At 40.3% G+C, this 20215-nt stretch overlaps 4 protein-coding genes across 4 annotated transcripts; 1 reads left to right on the top strand and 3 right to left on the bottom strand.

Moving 5' to 3' along the window:
* Positions 1 to 15: 15 nt before the first annotated feature.
* cpsf4 (cleavage and polyadenylation specific factor 4) lies at positions 16 to 4847 on the bottom strand. Its single transcript, XM_030408705.1, has 8 exons — positions 4694 to 4847; positions 4457 to 4507; positions 3245 to 3397; positions 3054 to 3149; positions 2856 to 2949; positions 2597 to 2669; positions 2314 to 2475; positions 16 to 917 (listed from the first exon to the last, which is right to left on the bottom strand). Exons 1-8 carry the CDS (start codon positions 4794 to 4796, stop codon positions 849 to 851), a joined length of 801 nt encoding a protein of 266 aa, XP_030264565.1. The 5' UTR covers positions 4797 to 4847; the 3' UTR covers positions 16 to 848.
* An 845-nt stretch (positions 4848 to 5692) lies between these two features.
* Positions 5693 to 11282, bottom strand: shmt1 (serine hydroxymethyltransferase 1 (soluble)). The gene is made up of 12 exons (XM_030408212.1): positions 11126 to 11282; positions 10177 to 10303; positions 9874 to 10019; positions 9623 to 9738; positions 9321 to 9481; positions 8458 to 8539; positions 8087 to 8299; positions 7839 to 7952; positions 7612 to 7734; positions 6894 to 7010; positions 6636 to 6746; positions 5693 to 6300 (listed from the first exon to the last, which is right to left on the bottom strand). Exons 2-12 carry the CDS (start codon positions 10267 to 10269, stop codon positions 6128 to 6130), a joined length of 1449 nt encoding a protein of 482 aa, XP_030264072.1. The 5' UTR covers positions 10270 to 10303; positions 11126 to 11282; the 3' UTR covers positions 5693 to 6127.
* Positions 11283 to 11594: 312 nt separating this feature from the next.
* Positions 11595 to 16126, bottom strand: pdap1b (pdgfa associated protein 1b). The gene is made up of 6 exons (XM_030408213.1): positions 15984 to 16126; positions 15593 to 15684; positions 15214 to 15315; positions 14870 to 14991; positions 14601 to 14752; positions 11595 to 12910 (listed from the first exon to the last, which is right to left on the bottom strand). The coding sequence occupies exons 1-6, from the start codon at positions 15994 to 15996 to the stop codon at positions 12855 to 12857; spliced, it is 537 nt and encodes a 178-aa protein (XP_030264073.1). The 5' UTR covers positions 15997 to 16126; the 3' UTR covers positions 11595 to 12854.
* Positions 16127 to 16524: 398 nt separating this feature from the next.
* On the top strand, positions 16525 to 19675 carry bud31 (BUD31 spliceosome associated protein). The gene is made up of 4 exons (XM_030406425.1): positions 16525 to 16731; positions 17639 to 17761; positions 18107 to 18273; positions 19160 to 19675. Exons 1-4 carry the CDS (start codon positions 16638 to 16640, stop codon positions 19208 to 19210), a joined length of 435 nt encoding a protein of 144 aa, XP_030262285.1. The 5' UTR covers positions 16525 to 16637; the 3' UTR covers positions 19211 to 19675.
* The last annotated feature ends 540 nt before the right edge of the window (positions 19676 to 20215 follow it).

Here is a 20215-nt window from a genome sequence, read left to right as displayed (position 1 = left end):
AGTATAACACGCGACTCTGTGACAAGAACATTTATTTGTACAGACTGTACAGACTGTATCCACACAGCAATGAAATTAAGTACTTTTTTTTTTTTTTAGACAAACTGCAGTACCAACTCGCATCCTTTCAGGTCAACTTTGATTGGATCCCTGTTCAGATCTGACACAGGTCCTCCACACACAGCTGGAAAACTTAACAATTCCAGGATTTAAAATACAAATGTGTAGGTACAGTAAAAGTCTAAAATGTGTCTAGTGTGACACTGGAAAACCTGAAGACTAGGTGATGTAGCGAGAACATGCGAACAACTGCAGGATGGAACTGGGATCCGATTCATTTCAGCAGTTTCAGTACGAACAGTAATTTACATTCCTACACTTTTTTCTTTTTTTTTTTTAATTATACCATGTACACAGTCAGATTTTCTACATTTAGCAGGATAGAGGTCTGGTGTCACTGATGCAGTTACATGACTGGAGGAAATGTGAATATCCTATAAGAAGTGGCAAAACATGTCACAGCACTGCACCTCTGTTGGACCCTGGGTGTGACGTGTATTTAAATATTCTGTGTGCTATACAGTACAAACATCGTAGAAAACAGTAGACTAACCCGCACATCATTGTCATGTATCCATAATGGCAAAAATAGAAATAGTAGCTTTGTTGTATTTTTCCTACTGCCTGTGTCTGCAGTCATGTAAACACACAACAGTGGCAGTTAAAGTCTTTAAGTTCAACTTCAGCCTGTGGAGCAAACAGACATCCTCTCCTCTGCTGCTCCTCCTCAGCTCTCTTCAGGAGGGGGGGGCTCAGCTACAGCACTGTGGTGACCTCGAGGCCGGAGGTTACTGTCCACTCAGGAAGGCAAGATGGCCTTTAGTGCATTTGTTGGCATAGTGGCCCTTCTCGCCACACTACAGACACAGGGAAGGAAGAAGAGCGAGTGAGTGTTTGTAGAGATAATCATCATTGGATGGTCAAGTGTGTTCGAGTCAGCGCAAAAGCAAATCCTCAAATTTCCGAAGACAAAAGTTTTAGCTTTAATCCACATGATAAGCACATCTGAGTGGGTTCATTTTGAGTTAAATTATACATATGTTTTACATGTAACTGATAGAAAACGCTCCAAATGTGTGATGCATCATACAACTTTCCCAAACATCTGATGTTGATTACCAAAAAGCATTGAAGAAAATCAAGATTTGCTTTCATCCCCACTAATATACTACAACTGCTTTCTGGCCAAGAGTTCGACAAGAAGAGCAATGTCACCGTTATGTCGGAACAGTAAATTTGTAGCTTGGCCCAGCAGCCATGTAGCATGGTTGCTCTGTCCCCAGGCAACAAAATAAACTTAGTAATTAAAAAAAGTGATAATTTAAGTGATGCTATGTGCTGGACTACTCTTAGGCTGGGAGCAGTTGTCAGACCACCTGCAGTGACTCCAGTAAGTCACTGCTCCCAAACCAACATGTAGTCCAGCTCATAACTTCCACAAAATATTCTGTACAATATACTAGTAACGGAACAATATAAATGCGTGTAGTCTCATGATGGTAAGGAATGTTGTATAGGTATTTAAACATATTAAATGCACAGTATGTCATTTCTGCCAATAGGGGTCACTCAACGCAAACAACACAAAGACACAACATAGTTCGATGACATTATGAAGTAGCGTGGGATCATGGGAGATGTCTTCGCTGTTAAAAAACCACCACTGTCGATGGAAATCTGTCTGACGTGCCTCAGACAGAAATGTTTACAGTTTTAATATTAAGTCACATTCACTACCTTCCTCTCACTCTGATGTATCATCTGATGTTTCACCAGAAGTTATAGCGTCAAGCGACAACATAAAATGCACCTTGAAATGTTTCCTCAAGTAAAAATACACATTTCTCTGGGTTTTAACATTGTTGGAAATATTTGGGATTTTATTGTGCAGAAATGTTACATTTTATCCAATTTGTTTTGATTGTTGAGACTCATTTCCAGGATGTCAAATACCAACGCTTTGGGTTGGAAGGTTGCGCTGGGCCACCAACCATGCATATTTCATAAAAATTGCTTACTGCACCTTTAATTTTTATTTAACGTCATCATTATGATCTTCATTTATTTGATTTTATTTAACTTCCTTTTTGTTTTGTGTGGAAATAACTCGTGTGGTAGCTTCAACATGTATCTATGGTATTGATCTCGTCATCCAACTCTCAGCAAGAAAGGCAAAACAACTACGGTGAGTGTCTCGAAACAGATTTTGAAGACACATTGGAACGTTAGCACACTAATGTTCAGATGACTCACCTTGTAGCAGGTAACCTGGTCCAGTGGCCGAGGCCCTCTGTTGCCAGTCATGTTGTTTTGCTGATTCATCCCCATCGGTGTGTGGTTCATGGGCCGCTGGCCTGGACTGGAGTTGGTCAGCTGGATGAGAGAGAGCGACGAGCGGCCGATGGTGGGCACAGGCTGTGGAGGGAAACGCACACCAAGAAATCACTTTTAGATTTGACCAGACACTACGCTCTCTGAAGACAGCCCATCGTGTATACATACAGATGTGCGGCTGCTTGTGCACGTATCCTCTTACCTTTGTCTGGTTCTGGGTTTGCTGTGGCAGAGGAGGCTGTTCCGAAGCTCCCATGGGCAACTCAAAACGTGGGCTGTAGGATAAGATCTCAGTGTTAAATCTCCGTAACGTTAAGGTGAAGTCTGCAGTTGTTTTTATTTTACTGCTGTAATCTTTCAGCCAAGGATATTTCGCTGGATAACATTAATTATCCCATAAATATGGCAGATAAAAAACTATGTTTCTATTATGTGAGAATCAAATAGAAAGGAATACATACTGCATAAATTTACAGGATTTTCCTTCTGGACAGAATCCCACCAGGTAGTTCACACAGATCACCCTTCTTGTGTGTCTGTGTCTGCAGTCAGGACCTGAGACAGGATGGATGAAGATCAACAAAATATGTCTAGGTGTTAATATCCCCACTGCATCATCTCTACAGGAATGTTCACGTGTACCATAGAGCAGGACGCACCGTGTTTGCAGAAGCCTCGGTCATACCAGGGACAGTCTTTAATCTTGGACTCAGGATCAATGTGCAGGAACGGACATTCCTTGTTGCTACACTCGCCTGCGGGGGTCAACACACGCACATTAACGTGATGCACTCTGGGCGAATACAGTCACTAATCTGTGTGATTTTATGAAACATCGAAGTCTACGAACCAAACTTGGAGTAGAAGTAGCATTCAGGCATTTTGGTCATGTCGTATTCGTGGAGGAACTCGCACTGGTCTCCCTTCTTGCACAGTCCTCTGAGCCAGTGCTTACACACCACCGTCTTCTCTCCGCTGATGTGACGGAACGGACACATCCCACCTGGGAGTGGAGACAAAAAAAGAGTTACAGTATGGCACAGCCCTCCTAGTGACAGTGTGTCAGTCAAAACAACTGCCAGAAATATGTATTTTTTATTTCTCCATACTCTGTGTGCTCTATCCAAGATTTGAAATAATATTCATAAAACAGAGAGGAAACGTGCTGTGTTGTAATCAGCTGGAATGTATCATGATTTGAACAGCTGTATAACTAATTTAAGGTGCATCCCTCGGAATAAACATATAAATGGTGAGTTTAATCTTAATGGAGTGAAAGTAAGCTAAAAGCATGCTTTAGATCTGAGAACTACAAACTTTACTTAAAAATGTAAGATATTACTGTTATTCTGGCTAATCCAATCTGGTCGGTTCTTACATTCTTATTCTGTATGTTTTGTTGGTAAAGTTTTAAATATTGAATGTGCTTGGCAAGATACTATTATTACTATTGTCATAATTGTTGTGAGATCTCACACCCTTCCTACATATCAAGATCAAAACACCTCTTATTTTGCACATCCTGTTGGGAGGAAAACCACTCATGCGATGTGCAAATCACAGAAACACATTGTCATTCACTGTGATACAGCATGAGCCTTCCAAACCTGTGAAAAAGCCTATTATTTTTCCCCATCACCCAGCCCTGCTGTAGGCTTAAATTTATTATGTTTGAACATAAGAAGTTATCCAAGTTAAGGACAGGTTGCTGACGAGTGTGTTCAAATTTCAATATTAACAATAGTAAGGAGGTAATGATACAAATCGCTGCATTATGGGAACTATAGGATCCAGTGTTTTTGGAGCTTGACCCAGAAGAAGTAGAGAGTCAAAGATAAATCCCCTCTGTCGCTTTACCTTTTTTACTTTATCTGTCTCTTTTAAGTCCTCAAGCTCTATGGAAGCTGGATTACCCCTTTCAAAAAGTCAGTTATCATCCCCCTGTTCTATCAGTCGACTTTATTTAGTCATATCATTATACATTACACTACTGCTACTGCCTGAAATGTGCAGCACACCTGTCTGAAGAGATGTCCCTGATGCTGTTGTGTTGTGTTTTTACCTTTCACACAAGCCGCTCTCATGAAGAACTCACACACAGCCGATCCGGATTCTGCAGAGACACATTAGTGCAACTTTAATAAAGGTATAACATCATGGTTACACAAAGCTCACATGAACAGTCACCATCGTACAGGTGTCGCTGTCAACCAGCCGTTAGTAACCATCAGTTTTACCGTTAAGTCTGGTTATAGTTCACCTACAGCGGCTAAGCACCAGCTAGCATCCCAACACTTACTGTCCATGCCGGGGAAAGGCAGGGGCTGCGCTCCTAGCTGCTGCTGCACAGCGATTTCCAGGTCAAACTTGATGTGATCCACGTTAGCCAGTAAGTCCTGCATGTCTGCGTCGGTTTGTGGTGCTCCGATCAAAGAAATGTCAGTTTCGGTTAGCTAACTTGAAGTTGAGCTAAAGCTAGTTGTTAGCTATTGCTTCATCAGCCAGCTAAAGTGGCTAACGAGGCTAGCTAGGCTAACCGATAAGCTAAGAAACAATCTGCGAGCTCCCCGGGGAGAAGCAACAATAGTTGCCGTTCTTTTGTAGCTTTACTGGCCTGTTTTAAAGAAAAGACCTGAATATTGGTCGACCTGGAACTTTTATTGAGTCGCAAACAGCTCCTTAGTCTCTGTGGATGGACCGGAGGCGCGCGCACTGACCTCTGACCTGACGGAACAAGGCAAAACTAATCGATCCTCGAGTGGTTTGATAAACTCGCACCAGATTATGGTGGCGTCACTGGCCAGATTTTATGGGGACAAATTCCCTAAATTTGTATTGCCCCTTATAGTAACCTTACTACAAAATAAGACCGTTCATCTTTCACTACTTCTGGTAATTTTTCACATTTCTTTAAATATATATTTTACATATCTTCTATACTTAATCATTAATTTGTTAATTTGTTCTGAAACTAAACTGATGGGGAAGTTTGTCACTAACAAATATATGGAGTCTGAGAGGTGTCATGGAGAAAAAAAATTGCTGCAGATAAAAATGCTTTTGTTAAGAACAAATTAATTCACTAGTGATCATGAGATAACAGCATTAGAATAAAATAATTGCAAGCACAGTGGTTCTTCACTTCCATAAGTATAGTGTCATCATTGTGAGCTTTTGTGCTGATGTTTACATTTAGCTCAAAGCACATCTCAGCAGCCTTGGAGCAGTTATGTGTTTAACTTATTATTCAGGAAAATGCTTTGCCTAGTTTTCAGTCAAAATGAAAGATCACACACAATCTCTGTTGGTTTGTTTATTATGTTCACCATAATTAAATGTAACAATTGTGGTTTTATTGTTTTCAAATTGTATATGGACACAGGATGATATACAGCATTCAGTCTTTGTGCTTCCTTCTGCACTACAGTAACTTTGGATTGTAATTGTAATACAAAGATTAAAGCTTAAATGAGATCATAACATTTGGGACCAAAGCTTCAGTAAAATACAAAACCCAATCTAAACCAGGACAGGTACTGTAGCATCAATGAATAACAGGAAGACAATGAGCTCCAAAACTCCATCTTTGTGTTAAGATAAATCTGTTGTGATGAAATATGTTGATTTGACAGAATTAAAGGTGTGCACTCAAAGAAATATACAGACAAAAAACACACCACAAAAATTGGCATTCATTTTGTTATAATCCTCAGTCAAGAATCCATCAGTGTCTCTACAGCTCAGGCAGGCCAGGCATGGGGAATTGACCGGCAAAAGCCTCCACCTCTGCTTTAATTTCAGACACTCGCTGCTGGAACTTCTCTCCCTGAGCCAGAGCCTGGATGAACTCCCTCAGAGGGGCCTTTGGATCCAGGCTCCTCTGCACCTCCAAGGTCAGCACAATACCTGCAGAAGAAGGGAGCCCACCACAGAAATGTTAGCTCTGTGACTGGATGTTTTCTTTTTTTAAACTAAAAACTGCTTGGGAGTTGTGGTTGACGTCTCCCCTCATGTTTTTATGTTAAAAAAGTCTAACAAATTAAGGGTAGACAGTTTAAAAGCAATGAGGCTCATTTGAGTCACTTCTGTTTAACCTGGTGATGGCTTAGGTCAGCTGCTTATCAGGAAGTGTTTCCACACCAACGACCTTATACCTTGACACCCATATCTAATGATCTGGTCACCTAATTTTTCAGAGAATACATGGGCTTTTAAAAAAAGAAAAGAAAAAAAAAGATTACCTCTATGAATGAACTCTGCCACCTTCTTGAAGTCATCTTCCACCAAGCCTCTAGAGGTCAGCGCTGGAGAACCAAACCTCAGACCACTGGGGCGCAAAGCACTCTTATCCCCTACAAACACATGGATGTAGAAATATTAAGAACGGCTTTCTGTAGGGAAAAAAGGACTTTCACAAGAATCAGTCACAAAGACAAGGGGCTACACTCGTATGCAAAAAAAAAGCTGTATATATAATTGCCTATCAGCAGTTGAACTACCTGGGCAGGTGTTCTTATTGCAAGCAATGGCACAGGCTTCCAGGACCTTCTCAGCTCGGCCTCCATCAGTTCCTTTGCTGCGCAGGTCCAGCAGGATCAGGTGGTTGTCAGAGCCGCCTACACAGGGAGAGAAAAAAGATTATCAGACACCACAGGGACTATGAAATTTGTAACTGCAACCAGAAATCTGGCACCACAACTCTTTTATCGCCTAGCAATGCAAGAAAGGCATGTCTTCACTTCTTTGTGTATACGATTATACTTTTTCTTTTTTACCTGTTGTCATTCAAAAGAGATTCAATATAAGGATGTATGCATATGCAAGTTAATGTCATGTTGGCTTTTTTTTAAGGCTTAAGAAAAGTACTGTATTCATTACGGAAGGAAAATACTTTCTAATTGTAATTATAGCTTTGTATCATGCAATTTTATAAAACAGTCGAAGATCTTTTTCTTTTAAGTCTGAGAGACATGTTGCAAAGCTATGAGGTAAATTATCAAAGGATCCTTTGAGTATCAACGATAACTCGATCAACTTGACCTGAGTCTTGCAGACCACTACTGATCAGCAAATTGAAAATTAACTGACAAGATCTCAAAATGTCTAAAAATGTGAAAACTAGGGAGCAATAAAAGGTACATTTAAACAGCAACTGTCATATGTTATTCACTTCTATACAGCTGATAAATTACCTTAAAGATGCTCGGTGGTACTTACCAGTGACAATCTTGTAGCCATAGTCAATAAGAGCACTAGATAGAGCTTTGCAGTTAGCAAGAACCTGCGTCTGGTAGGCTTTGAACTCTGGTGACATGGCTTGTTTGAGAGCCACAGCAACACCTGCCAATAAAAAACAAGTCCTCAATGAGACTGAGGGTGACACCAACGAATGACAGCTGAGATGAAACGGGATGGACAATTTAAAGGGAGATAATGAGATGTACCTGCAATAGCGTGATTGTGTGGTCCTCCCTGCAGCCCAGGAAACACAGCCTGATTGATCAAAGACTCCAAGTTGTACATAATCTCCTTGCCCTTGGCATCCACACTCCGCACACCTGGAGAAGGGTAATGGAAGGATACAGTGAAGAAAACAGAAAGCTAAAGAAATCAGAGTGCTAATACAAAAATAGTGACAATAAAGCAAAAAATGGAAGTGGTTTGTTTTGGCAGAAGCACCGTCCATTCACACCTTTCCTGTAGAAGATGAGGCCAGCGCGGCAGCCACGCAGCGTCTTGTGTGTTGTCGTGGAAACAATGTCACAGTAGTCAAATGGTGAGGGCACCAGTCCAGCAGCCACCAGTCCACTGATGTGAGCCATGTCTCCCATCAGATAAGCACCATTCTCATTAGCAATCTGCTTCATGCGGGCGTAGTCGAGGTTTCGGGAGTAGCAGCTTGTTCCTGGAATAAAAACAAAAGGTGAATGTGATGGTTATTTACAGTTTCTTTCTGGATAAAGACTCCTCATTCCACGGAATTTCTTTTCATTACTGTGAGTTAACAAATAATAGCAGATGTTGACATGAATCATGTGTGCATGTGTGGGTGTGATAAAGGACCTGCAATGATGAGTCTGGGGTGGAACAGTCGAGCATTTTCTTGCAGTCTGTCGTAGTCAATGTAGCCAGTTTCAGGATTCACCTAAAAACAGGAGACCCAGTCATATCAAATACATCAATATCCAGACATGGCAAGAAAAGCATGGTTTAGTTGAGTGTTTTTACAGCATTAGTAGTACATCTGTAATAGTCTTGTTTGATTGTTAACTGCTTTCAAGTACTCCCTGGAAAGCAGCATTAATACAGAGAGCATTTAGAGCAATAATAATGTAAAGTTACCACCAGAAGATGTGGAGTGAATAACTACAAAGTGTTTTCAAATTCAAGTTTGATTTAAACTAGTTTTTTTGCTTGCCTGTTTTAGTTCCCCAAATTGGTCAAATGATGGCCTATTTGGCATCCTTCTCCGGCTCTCACGAGGAGCCACAGGCCAATGCCATGTGCGCATAGTTGCACTAATGAAGAATAATCTTGTTTGTCCTGGACTCCATGATCGACAAACAACTTCTCCAAACTCAAACTGTGTTTCAGAAAGCCACTTTTTAAGCTAGAATGAACTATTTTATGAGACTAAGAAATAACGTAGGTGAAATTTACAGTGACAGATTTTTTAAAGTAACATCTGAAACAAGAGAAATGTCAACTGCCTGTAAAGGTATGACTACAATCCATTACAAATATACTGTACATATTCTCAGTCTATGCTGTTTGTACTACTTCCACAATGAAACCATTGTGCCTTGATTCTTATTTAAGAGTTATTACCATTTTGTTTTAGAATATATATTTTAGTATACATGTTAAATAGTGTGCTGTTATTGTTCACATCTTTGCAACTTACTGTATGTGACCTTTTTTTGTACCTTATACGGCATGGACTCAAAGAAGATGGACGTTGCGGAGATTTTCTTCTTCTCCGTCATGAAGCCGTGTGTCAGATGACCTCCGTCAGGAAGGTCGAGTCCCATGATCCTGCCATGGGGCTCCACGATGGCGGTGTAGACAGCAAAGTTAGCAGGTGAACCTTAAAGAGAAGCACAAACAAAATATGATTGTAAGTGAAAAAATGTAGTCATAAAGTTTGAGGAGTGTGAAAGTAAAAATATTGATCACATCAGTCAGGTTCTAAATAACAGTTCTCAAATGTCTAATCACTATTATATACCCGAGTATGGCTGCGCGTTGACGCCCCATTTGTCAGAGTCCAGACCAAAAGCCTCCAGCGCCCTCTTCTGACAGAGTCTCTCCAACTCATCAACGTGCTCAGTACCACCATAATACCTGAACACATGGATCATACCGATTAATATTGCTGTCGTGATTTGTTATTAAATAGATAAGATAAAGCAAAAGACTTCAGTTATAAAATGTACCCAATGATTAGCATTTCAAGCACAAACTTGATTATTCTTGTACCTCTGACCAGGATACCCCTCAGAGTATTTGTTGTTCATACAGGAACCCAGAGCCTCGAGAACCGCTCTGCTGGCAAAGTTCTCTGATGCGATGAGCTCCAGACCGTACGTCTGCCTGTGCTTCTCATTCTTTATGATGGTAAACACCTAAAACAAAAATACTGTATTATTTCAGGGGACAACAACCATTTGACAAACAAGCAATTTACAGAAAAATTATAATATAAAACTCATGCAAAGGGTTAGCACTGTTGATATCACTGCAGTTGAGACTTTCTGTTTCTCAAATCCAGGGGACACAAACCTCAGAGTCGTTGACGGACAGAGGCTCCATCATCATCTTGTTGTGTGAATTCCATGTTTCTTTGCTTATACTGTGGCCATTTGTTAAAGACATGATTGCTGTATCTCTGGTCACGCAAAGTAGAAATCTGAAGAGGAAGATGATTCTTTATTGAGAGACTAGATAAGAATCAAGACAATCAAGAAATAAAGCCATAAAAACAACACCCAAGTGTGACAAAATACTGTTCCAATATCACAGTCCTAAGCCTTAAACAATGAAGTACACATGCAGCACCATCTTTGCTGTCCGCAGCAGTGTTGTAACTCTTTCTCTGTGGCACTGTATGGTGTCATCTGTTAAACTTTGGACTTCTGCATTGGCTGATAAGCTGCAGAAACTCATAACACGGGTTATTAGGTAACCCAAAATTACACATTCGCAACTCCATGAAGTTGACGGCTGTGTTTACAGTTGCCTAATCTTTATCAGTGTTTGCCTTGTCCTGTCTGTAAAGTTATTGCAGGTCAGACATGTCCACGGAGCGCCTGACACATATTACTGTTAATTGGTCCGGCCGACTGACCCAGAAAGTGAGCATCAAAGAGGGAAAAACAACAACGACTATACATGTTGAAATAAATAATAGGTAAGGTAATAGGTAAGTGACCTGTGAAAAAAAAAAATACCGCTAGCGTCAAGAATACCAACATGTTAGCAGGCAGAAAACTAACTTTAGCTAACGTTAGCTTGCTACTTTTGAAGGGAAACACCTGCAAACCGTTAGCACGAATGTGTAACAACACCGCGGGAAAACAGACACACGGGGCCACATGAGACGCTTAAACACCAGTTTAAAGTTGACCTGTTCTCCTTAAAAAGTTCTGAGAGCGCAAACAATGGCCTCCAGTGTGTTTACATCCCCGTGTGCCCATGAAACATTAACTGGTTATTAACCTTGTTGACTCACCAGTTGAGTGGAGAGAGCGGCCGCTGTCACTTGTAGGGCTGGACTGATTGCACCCAGCAGGACTGCAACAAATAAACTGCTGCTCTGCGGGGGATAAAGTCCGCCAAACTTTACACCAATCCACTCGCTTACTCTTCTTCTTCTTGAGGTTATAATTCAGCACATTCTGCGCATTACCGCCTCCGTCTGGTCAGTGAGCAGCTCAGGGCCCACTTTCCCCTTTTTCATGCTGCAAATATTTCAACACATTGTGAATTCACAGCTAATATTATTCGAAGCTTTTTTTTAATCAGAATTAAACAGTTTTTGGTAACATTTAGCAAAATAAAGTCTGCAAAAAAAGTATCATGAAGACAGATAATAACAATTTAAAGTGAGAATAATACCTGGAGGTCCTATCAAATGTATGCAAATGAGAAAATATGTTTAATCAACTGTGTTTTCCAAAACAGAGTAGGCTACTCAGAGGTGAAAACATTAAGATGATTTATTCAGACTTCTTTTTTCATTTCTCTGTTAAATAATTCATTCTTTCACTCAACCAGATTCTTCACAGCTCATTCAACAAAACACACATACAATCAATGTGGATGTGGTTAATGAACTTCGAGAAAAATCAGGCCAATGTCAACATCTGATTATAACAATATTGAATCTATCAACGTCACCAACTTATTTGCATTGCTTAGGAAGGTGTGGGTATTGAACCCACTTTGTCTTCTATTAACTTATCATTATACTTCTCCAAAATATAGACACTGCGTAGTTGCTTCTGATCAATCTTCGCTGATTAAAGAGACCTCTCTTATATACTTTGGGAGCTGACACCAATTATTAACACTGGGGAACATTTATGTAAGGCATTTATTTTTAATTGTATGAATAAGGCAAAATTATTGACTGAAACTATATACTATACATTCTGACCCTGAGACTAGATCCGACCATTTCATCCTGTCTTGGCTGAGAAAAAAATATATAAAATTGCTTCATGTACCACTTGATATGTTCATCATCATCTCCATATTTACATCTTTGAATCCAAATCTTGTTTTTTTTTGTTTTTTTATTATACCACTACTGAGTTCAGGGCAATTTTTTTCAATTAATTCATTTAACCATTAACTGTACCTGTTCAGTTATACTTTATCCATTCTGACATCTGTCGATTCTAATATTGCAAATTAAACTGCAAAATTATCTGCTATATTGACTCATCTCATCTTGATACAAGCCAGCAAGCTGGTTGCTCTCAAAGCAGTCAAAACAGTTTTCTCAAAGGGAGCTAAAGCAAATAAAGAAATGGACACATTTCACTGTTTCATCATATTAATCTGAAATATTTCCATAAGTCTGTTATATACAATGTTAGATCCCCAAATAAAGAAAGTGGCAAAGCTCAGTTAGCTAAGTGGGAATTGTAAAATGATAAATATATCATTATTAATACAATGTACAAGATCATAGGTTAGAAGAGGTTCATTCCAAGTGTACACGAAGACCGTCAGATTATCAAATGTAGCTTTACCTCCAGCAGGGATCAACGCGGCCTTTTCTCCATGCCGAAATATACATAACCCCCTCTCCACGGGTGTCTCTTCAAACGTTTTCCAAATGGACATATTTTACAGTAATGTCAACACCATAGTTCCTCTTTTAAAAATAGTCAAATATTTATATTGCGCCAGTCCATGAACATGTGAAAGTGCCTTCTGATAAATACTGTGCATCATTTCAGTGAGAGGGAGTTTATTCCTCTGGCTGCTGCTGCCGCTGCGTCTTTAGCTGTAAGCAGAGAAGAAAACCTCATCAGTTTGACACACTGGACATAGACAGGTACACAGTGATAATATGCAGACCGTTGCTGATGTTTGAGCTCTGCATGTTAAAAAGTGAGTTACTGTTGCTGCATTCTAGAGGTAATTAGTGACATCAAAGACCATATGTTTAAAATCGTGGTTATAAGTAAGATCTGACAGGTGTCATTCTATCATAAAGTCACCTTCCTCGGCTGCTTTGCTTACATATCGCATATTTGCGTTTTAGTCCCTCGTGTTGTTTTAGTCCCTCATGTTGTTTTAGTCCCTCATGTTTTTAGCTTCTATGCTTTTTTGCCTTATTTTACTGTTTTAGTTTATCAGTTTTTTATCTCCAGTGTTTCCTCATGGGGGCCTGCCAGACTGGGAGTTGTCCCTGGTCTGGCCGCGGGGGGTGCTGTCCCATGGACGGTTTCGGCCCGGGTGGCTGGAGGGCTCTGCACCTTGGTGTGGGGCCTCCTGTCTGCCCGGGTTGGGGTGGTCTCTGTGGTGGCGCTCCCTGCGGCCTTGGACCGGGATCTCTCCCAGTGTGGTTGGCCCCCCCCAAAGGTAGCTTCCTCCACGCCTAAGGTCTCGCTGCCCGGCCATGTCTCTTTAGTGACAGCTAGTGTATGTGTGGGTGTGAGTGTGTGTGTCTGCGTGTGTATGTGTGAGTGTGTGTATGAGTGTGTATGTATTTGTGTATGGGTGTGTGTCTGCGTGTGTATGTGTGAGTGTGTGTATGAGTGTGTATGTATTTGTGTATGTCTCTGTGCATGACTGTGGGGTTGGGAGGGTTGGGTTCTTTTAATTTTCTTCTCTTGACTTTATTTGCTGTTTCTCTTTTTCTGCTGTTGTTTGTACATTTCTGTAAGGCACTTTGCGATACTTTTTTGTATGAAAAGCGCCATATAAATAAAGATTGATTTGATTTGATTTGATTTGATATCAGACAATCAAGACAGAGGTTAGACTTTTGGTTTACTGTTTGTATTTTCAAACACTTGTGTTTTCACTTTTAACTTTACAAAAGAATGGCCTTTTGACGAGGACTAATCAATCAATGTGTAACTTTACCCTGGATAACAGGTTTGTCCGGGCCGCTGGAGTGTAAACTTCCTCAGATATATTATAGGAGTACACAGCCGCTTACATTACTTTGCTATAAGCAAAGCTGCTCTACTTTGCTCAATTATGACTGGACAATCGCTGCTCAGGGTAAGGGTTAAGCAAGCGGGCAACTGCCAAACTAAAGCTCAGTTATGCATATTGAAATATTCGTAGATACCAAACAGACTACAGAGACAAAGTTTTGAAGCAGACTGAGACTGCAGTTGTGGAGACGCACAAACCTGCCCAGATTCCAGTCATTAAAAGTAACAAATGAATAAATATATTTTATACGATTTAACTCCTCATGCTTCTCTGGGGCACATTCTCAAGATAAGAGAATACCAACATGCCACAAGATAACATGAGAAGGTCGTCCATGTGACCTGCCCTATTTTGTGAAGAACAGTTGAGTTTCTTCAATATAATGAAAATAGGCCTTCATGGCCACATCAGAGTTTGTATCAGGTGATACAACTTTGAAGCCTTTTTCTGGCTTAGAGCACACAATACATACTCTGTTTAATGCAACAATTAACTTTACTATTATGACCATGTGTTTTGCTTACCTTTTTTCTCTTCTTCTTTCTTTTTTGCTGCCTCTTCTCTCTGTTTCTTGATGATGGCGAGGCGAGCGAGGTCAGCCTTGGCCTGGTCCGTCTTCCCGGCCAGGTGCATCTTCATGTAGCGCTCCTTCGCTTTCTGCTTCTCGATCTCCTCTCTGTGCCGGAGTTTGAGTGTGTGACAGGGCGGGGAAAGTGACATCAGAAAAGTCACTATCAAACATTTTTTGACTGGGAATTATTGTAACTTGATGTCATGGACACAAAAGACACACCTTTCTCTCCTCGATAGTTGCTTGGGCTCATCCAGCTCAATCTGCGTCACCTTCTTGGACTTCTGAGCCACTCTGTTGGGGTTCTCAATTTCTATCAAGCCCTCCACACCTGCTCTCCTCCTCTGCAAACACATTACAATAGCTCATACAGTATAAATTGATTGCTATGAATGTGGCACACAACTAAATAACCACACAAACACTTTTGTGAATGTGCCCCACTGAAAAAAACTGCAGAACGAGGTTCTTAAAACACAGTACTAGTGATATCATCAATACTTTATTATATAGAACTGTGTGTGAGGTAACAGAGCAAGGGAGAGACCGAGACAGTGCAGTCGTACCAATGAATTTTCATCATCGCTGTCCTCTGATCCTGATCCAGGTAGCTTCTCCTCTGCAATGTCGTTCGGAGCTGCACCCGCCTCCTCCGCCTCCTGCTCTTGCTTTATATAATGACCACACACAGGAGAACATTATTAGGAAAAAGCAACAGGTCGAACACAAGAAGGGATACGTCAAACACTAAGTATGCAGGTTTTTTCACCATCCAAACAACACAGCCCCTCTCCTCTGGCTGATGAAGTGTTAATGAGTGCAGTGAGGAGTGATAGTGTTTTGGATGTTTAAGGGGTCCCTCCGTCAATTTTAAACTGCACATTCTGCACATTCTTGGGCAGGTATGGCAGATACTTGAACATACTGTGAATGTACACTCTGTACCTTTTTCCTCTCCTTCTCTTCCTTCATCTGGGCGTCTATCTCCTCGGGGCTGGTGTACGTCCTCATGCGACCCTTGTGGCCACCTTTCCTACCTACAACCATGATGAAAAATAACATCACACACAGATTTGAGTACACATTGTACGACAGGTGTCAGGGACAGTGAACAGACAGGTGTCAGGAGAGGCAGAGTGGTTTATAAACGTGCTGTCAGTGCAGTTTTAGTGTTTTAATACGCCCCAAAGCAGAGATATATAAGTTGGGAAAGCTATTCTTACTCTACAGAGGCGTTACGCCTGGATCGCTGCCTGTTGTTGGGTGGCTAACAGCAGGCTAACAGATGTCCAAAGCTAATTTTAACAAAATGTAGCTGGTTAAAGATATTCCTTACCTCCTCTGGGCATTTTGACAAACGAAGCCTTTATTATAAAGTCACTGACAAGAAAAAATACTGACACAAAACATAAGTGTTAAGGCAGCACCACGAACTGACAGCTGGCTAAACTCAGAGTCGAGATGAGTAACACAATACTGTTTGTAGTTCAAGTATTTGCCTTCACAAAACCTTTAATAAAGAAGATTCTTACACCATTTAGCAACCACATTTGATGCTATATGCGACACACAATGCAGAAATGTCCAAATTATTCCAATATACTTAAATAACGTTAGTTATTAAATAAAACAACCTAAATCCTGTTTTTTATCTTCAGGCAATTTGTTAGTGTGCTTAAGTGATGCAATATGCCAGGAACGACAGAAATACATCTACTTCTACGTAACCTCACTGAACATCTTCAAACTGACCTGAATGAGTGTTTTTATAAACGTATGCAGTGTTTTAGTCCTAAATAGATATAAGATGTTGTTAAACGCCAGTAAACTGAGTATGTTTATTTGAGGTGGTGACGTCGGTCGAGAGACGAGAGGGTGAAAAGGACCCCCGCAACAAAAGTACGTCATATTGTAGCGCCTGAGACCAGGTTCGCAAATCACAACGAAAACACCGTGTGCTTTTGTTCGTTTTTGTACAAAACAGAGAAAAATGCCCAAAGTAAAGAGGAGTCGGAAGCCACCTCCAGACGGCTGGGAGCTCATTGAGCCCACTTTAGACGAGCTGGATCAGAAAATGAGAGAAGGTACGCCGGTAGAAGATGATGGTCCTCAAACCCATGGCCGTCGGGGTTTAGCATTAACGGTGGTGTGCAGTTTGTGGTGGTGCAGTAATTTTAACATTCACTTCGCGTCGTCCTGAACTGTAAACAAATGCTCAATACAATACAGTATAATCAACATTTGATTTTACCGCTGATTAGTCCGTGTGTGCTCCTGGGGAGATTAGTTTTTTTGTTTTGACATTTTGAACATCGATATTCTAATGAACAGGCGGAAATTCCACTGGTGGTGAAGCGGCTGTAGCTCAGCCAGATGGCAATATCTGATGTTGCTGTGTTTTAACTTGATCGTCTGTAATGCAGTCCTAGGTCAAAACTACTCTATGCTAAAAACTATTTGACCGTAATATTATCAACATACAATTGATTTAGCCTGCGCCTCTTGGATCCAAATAAGTGAAATCATAATGTCATTGTGTATAGATGTAAATGTGCTTTTATATATATATATATTTTTTATATAGAAAAACAGCTGGGGTAAGGCTTGGGAAAATTACCTCAAGCACAAACCCAGGCCATTGAAGAAATATTTTTCTTAGTGTTATGAGGAAGAACTACTCTTAACCACGTCCAACACCTTATGAGATGTACTGGCAGGTCAGCCGAGACCCAAATCTTATCAATTGCTTACCACTTTTGTCTGTGAATGGAACAATAACAGAACCCTGTGGACAGATTCTAAATTCCATTGTTAAATATTCGCAGAAGAGTGGAGTCACCAGCAGAAGCGTCATATTCATGTGTTGCATCTGATATTACATGCTTATTTATATAGAGGCTAAAGTGGCATTTTAATTCCACAAGCAGGTGCAGCATTGATTTCGTATCTGCTTACCAAAGTTAACTTAACTCATTTTCCTCTGTGTCTCAGCTGAAACAGAGCCTCACGAGGGAAAGCGAAAGGTGGAGTCCCTTTGGCCAATTTTCAGGCTGCATCATCAGCGGAGTCGATACATCTACGATCTCTTCTACAAGAGGAAAGCCATCAGCAGAGGTAGACAGAGCTTTTACTTTACCTATTCAGCTAGTTCATATCGAATGTTTCCCTTTTCCTCTTTGTTTGTTCCTCTTTTCCTCTCCTGTCTACTTCAACATTTGATACAATCATTCCCGTAATCTAGCATGATATATTTGATATCTTCAATCAATATAAAAAAACGGTTCTTTAATGTTTGAATTATATTTAAGCTGTGCAATGTCTGTGATGAACCCTAAAGGATTTGTAAAGTCTTTTAGCTTTTCCATCTCCCTTCATTTAAGATGTTTATCCCATTTATAGTTATACTCCATGTACTAGATAGCAAACCGATGATGTCTTTCGATGTTTGTCTCCTGACAGAGCTGTATGAGTACTGTATAAAAGAAGGCTATGCAGACAAGAACCTGATTGCCAAGTGGAAGAAGCAGGGCTACGAGAACCTGTGCTGCCTGCGCTGCATCCAAACTCGAGACACAAACTTTGGAACCAACTGCATCTGCAGGGTCCCCAAGAGCAAGCTGGAAGTTGTAAGTGTGACAGAATTTTAGTTTTTCTTGCTAAATTTGTCAGCCACAAGCGTTTTTAAAAACAATCCTAGTTACCAGATGCTGGCTTCTAAGAGAACCCCCCGCCCTGAACCTCTGGAAAAATATAATAAAAGAAATGCACAGCATGGAACGCATAACTTTCATGTTGAGACAACAGAAAGAAAAGGGGAAAGACTATTGGGCTAAATGGCTTATATACTTAGCCGATTTAGAGTGTGACGGATGAAATGGTTGTAGATATAGCTGTGAACAAAAGTGTACCATTCTGTGGCAAGCACTTAAGTGCTTCATACTATGTGAATGAATGAATGTATATGACCTCATGTTTGTGTTTATGAAAAAGAAAAAATAAAGTATATAAAAAAAAAATTAAAAAAAAAACAATCCTAGTGAGAGCTTGTGTTATATATATGTTAACGGCTTAGGTTGCCCCCCCCATTTTACAATATTCCTGCTGATGTACAGACATGAGTTGGTACATGAGAAACACACTGCAAAAAAAGCCTAAGTTTGAGAAAGTAAAGACAATGCTTCGCCCCTGCACTCTGACAAAGATTTCTCATTCGACTAGATAGTATCTCGGGCTCCTTGATTGGAAGAGTGAAGCCAGAATGCTCACTGGTCACTGTGTCAATACTCACTAATCTTTGACAGGCTTTGTGTGGACAGTACAGGAAGCCACTGCAAAGGAAAAACAAAACATCTTTTTAAATTTGTAGAGTCTTTAGAAAACAGAATATTGGTTATAGGAAAGTAAAAGTTGTCCAGCAAACTTCCCAAATGGAGACAGTATGGCACATGGGGTGGCCTGTTCATTCAATGTGTGTCCCTGTGTCTTAAGTTTTGCTGTTCTTTCTCTCTGCAGGGAAGGATCATTGAATGCACCCACTGTGGATGCAGAGGATGTTCTGGTTAAGTGCAGTTTTTGGACTGATCTACTTTCTGTTGGCCTTTGGGGCTTGCCCAGCCTCCAGTTCTCACATCTCCAGAGCAGCATTGTCTTCTTTCAGTCACTTGCATCAGAAACAAATCTCTAATCTTTAACACTGGGGAGCAAAGGCGAATCCACTGAGAGGGGCCATATTGTATACTTTAACTTGAGGGGGGTTTTTGCGTGTTTTTTTTATTTTATTTGTATTATTGTTGCCCTCGGCTCCAAAAGTAGACAGTTAGGGAAACTCTTTCTGGATCAGGCCTTTCATTCCAGCTAGTCATACCCACCGTGAAAGACTTTTTACATTTGAATGTGTTTCATTTCATTAAAAGGGCTGGGAGGGATATGACTTTTGTTTGAAACGTAATTGTTTTAAACCATAGTGCTGTTTTTTTTTTTCCATTATTGTTCTTGTAGTCTAATTTTAAATAAAACCATCTTGATTTACTTGCTCTCTTACTTTTTGTATTGTATTATGAAAATGTGTGCTCTTCATCTGTAAGCATACTTAAATTTAATGGATGTTTTCTTGTTGAATTTTTAAAAGGCCATCGTTGACTGTGGAGTTCGATTTTCTCACCAAGTTCTGCTTCATAAAGCTGAGATTTAGGTGTTTGTTGCCAAAATAGTAACATTGGTGTGTTTTGACTACAATATTTACCTCAACATTTCTGAGATGTCGCTTCATGACTACAAGGCAGCAATATTCCTAAATTAAATAATTAATACTCCGTTTGCTCCAAATCTGAAGAAAGAGTACATTTGTCGATCGCGTTGTCTGAAGATTGTGCTTACACTTCAAAGTTGGTTCTTACCAAGCATCCTTATTTGTCAGCATCACATTTTCCCCAGCCAGTGGTCAAAACACTGGTAACTACTAAAGACAACTATAAGATAGTAATAGTATAGGATGAGTCTACTCAATGTGGAAATGCAGATATGCCATTTAATGGTATTTTCTCTTCTCATCTGAAGCACAAACATTGC

This window comes from Sparus aurata, chromosome 23 (assembly GCF_900880675.1).
Source record: "Sparus aurata chromosome 23, fSpaAur1.1, whole genome shotgun sequence".
NCBI classification, from domain to species: Eukaryota; Metazoa; Chordata; class Actinopteri; order Spariformes; family Sparidae; genus Sparus; species Sparus aurata.
Note: the sequence above shows the minus strand (reverse complement) of the source record. Positions and strands in the feature narration are given on the sequence as shown.

Coding starts and splice junctions, on each gene's coding strand:
- shmt1 (XM_030408212.1), bottom strand. CDS start 10,269: ATGTCTTTAACAAATGGCCACAGTATAAGCAAAGAAACATGGAATTCA. Junction 9,482..9,622: donor CAACGCGCAGCCATACTCGG/GTATATAATAGT, acceptor CTTCTCTTTAAG/GTTCACCTGCTAACTTTGCT. Junction 7,011..7,611: donor TGGCTACAAGATTGTCACTG/GTAAGTACCACC, acceptor CTCCCTGTGTAG/GCGGCTCTGACAACCACCTG.
- bud31 (XM_030406425.1), top strand. CDS start 16,638: ATGCCCAAAGTAAAGAGGAGTCGGAAGCCACCTCCAGACGGCTGGGAG. Junction 16,732..17,638: donor GGATCAGAAAATGAGAGAAG/GTACGCCGGTAG, acceptor TCTGTGTCTCAG/CTGAAACAGAGCCTCACGAG. Junction 17,762..18,106: donor GAGGAAAGCCATCAGCAGAG/GTAGACAGAGCT, acceptor GTCTCCTGACAG/AGCTGTATGAGTACTGTATA.
- cpsf4 (XM_030408705.1), bottom strand. CDS start 4,796: ATGCAGGACTTACTGGCTAACGTGGATCACATCAAGTTTGACCTGGAA. Junction 3,150..3,244: donor CTACTTCTACTCCAAGTTTG/GTTCGTAGACTT, acceptor TGACCCCCGCAG/GCGAGTGTAGCAACAAGGAA. Junction 2,476..2,596: donor AAACCCAGAACCAGACAAAG/GTAAGAGGATAC, acceptor TTCCCTCCACAG/CCTGTGCCCACCATCGGCCG.
- pdap1b (XM_030408213.1), bottom strand. Junction 15,316..15,592: donor AAGAGAAGGAGAGGAAAAAG/GTACAGAGTGTA, acceptor CATTATATAAAG/CAAGAGCAGGAGGCGGAGGA. Junction 14,992..15,213: donor GCGATGATGAAAATTCATTG/GTACGACTGCAC, acceptor ATGTGTTTGCAG/AGGAGGAGAGCAGGTGTGGA.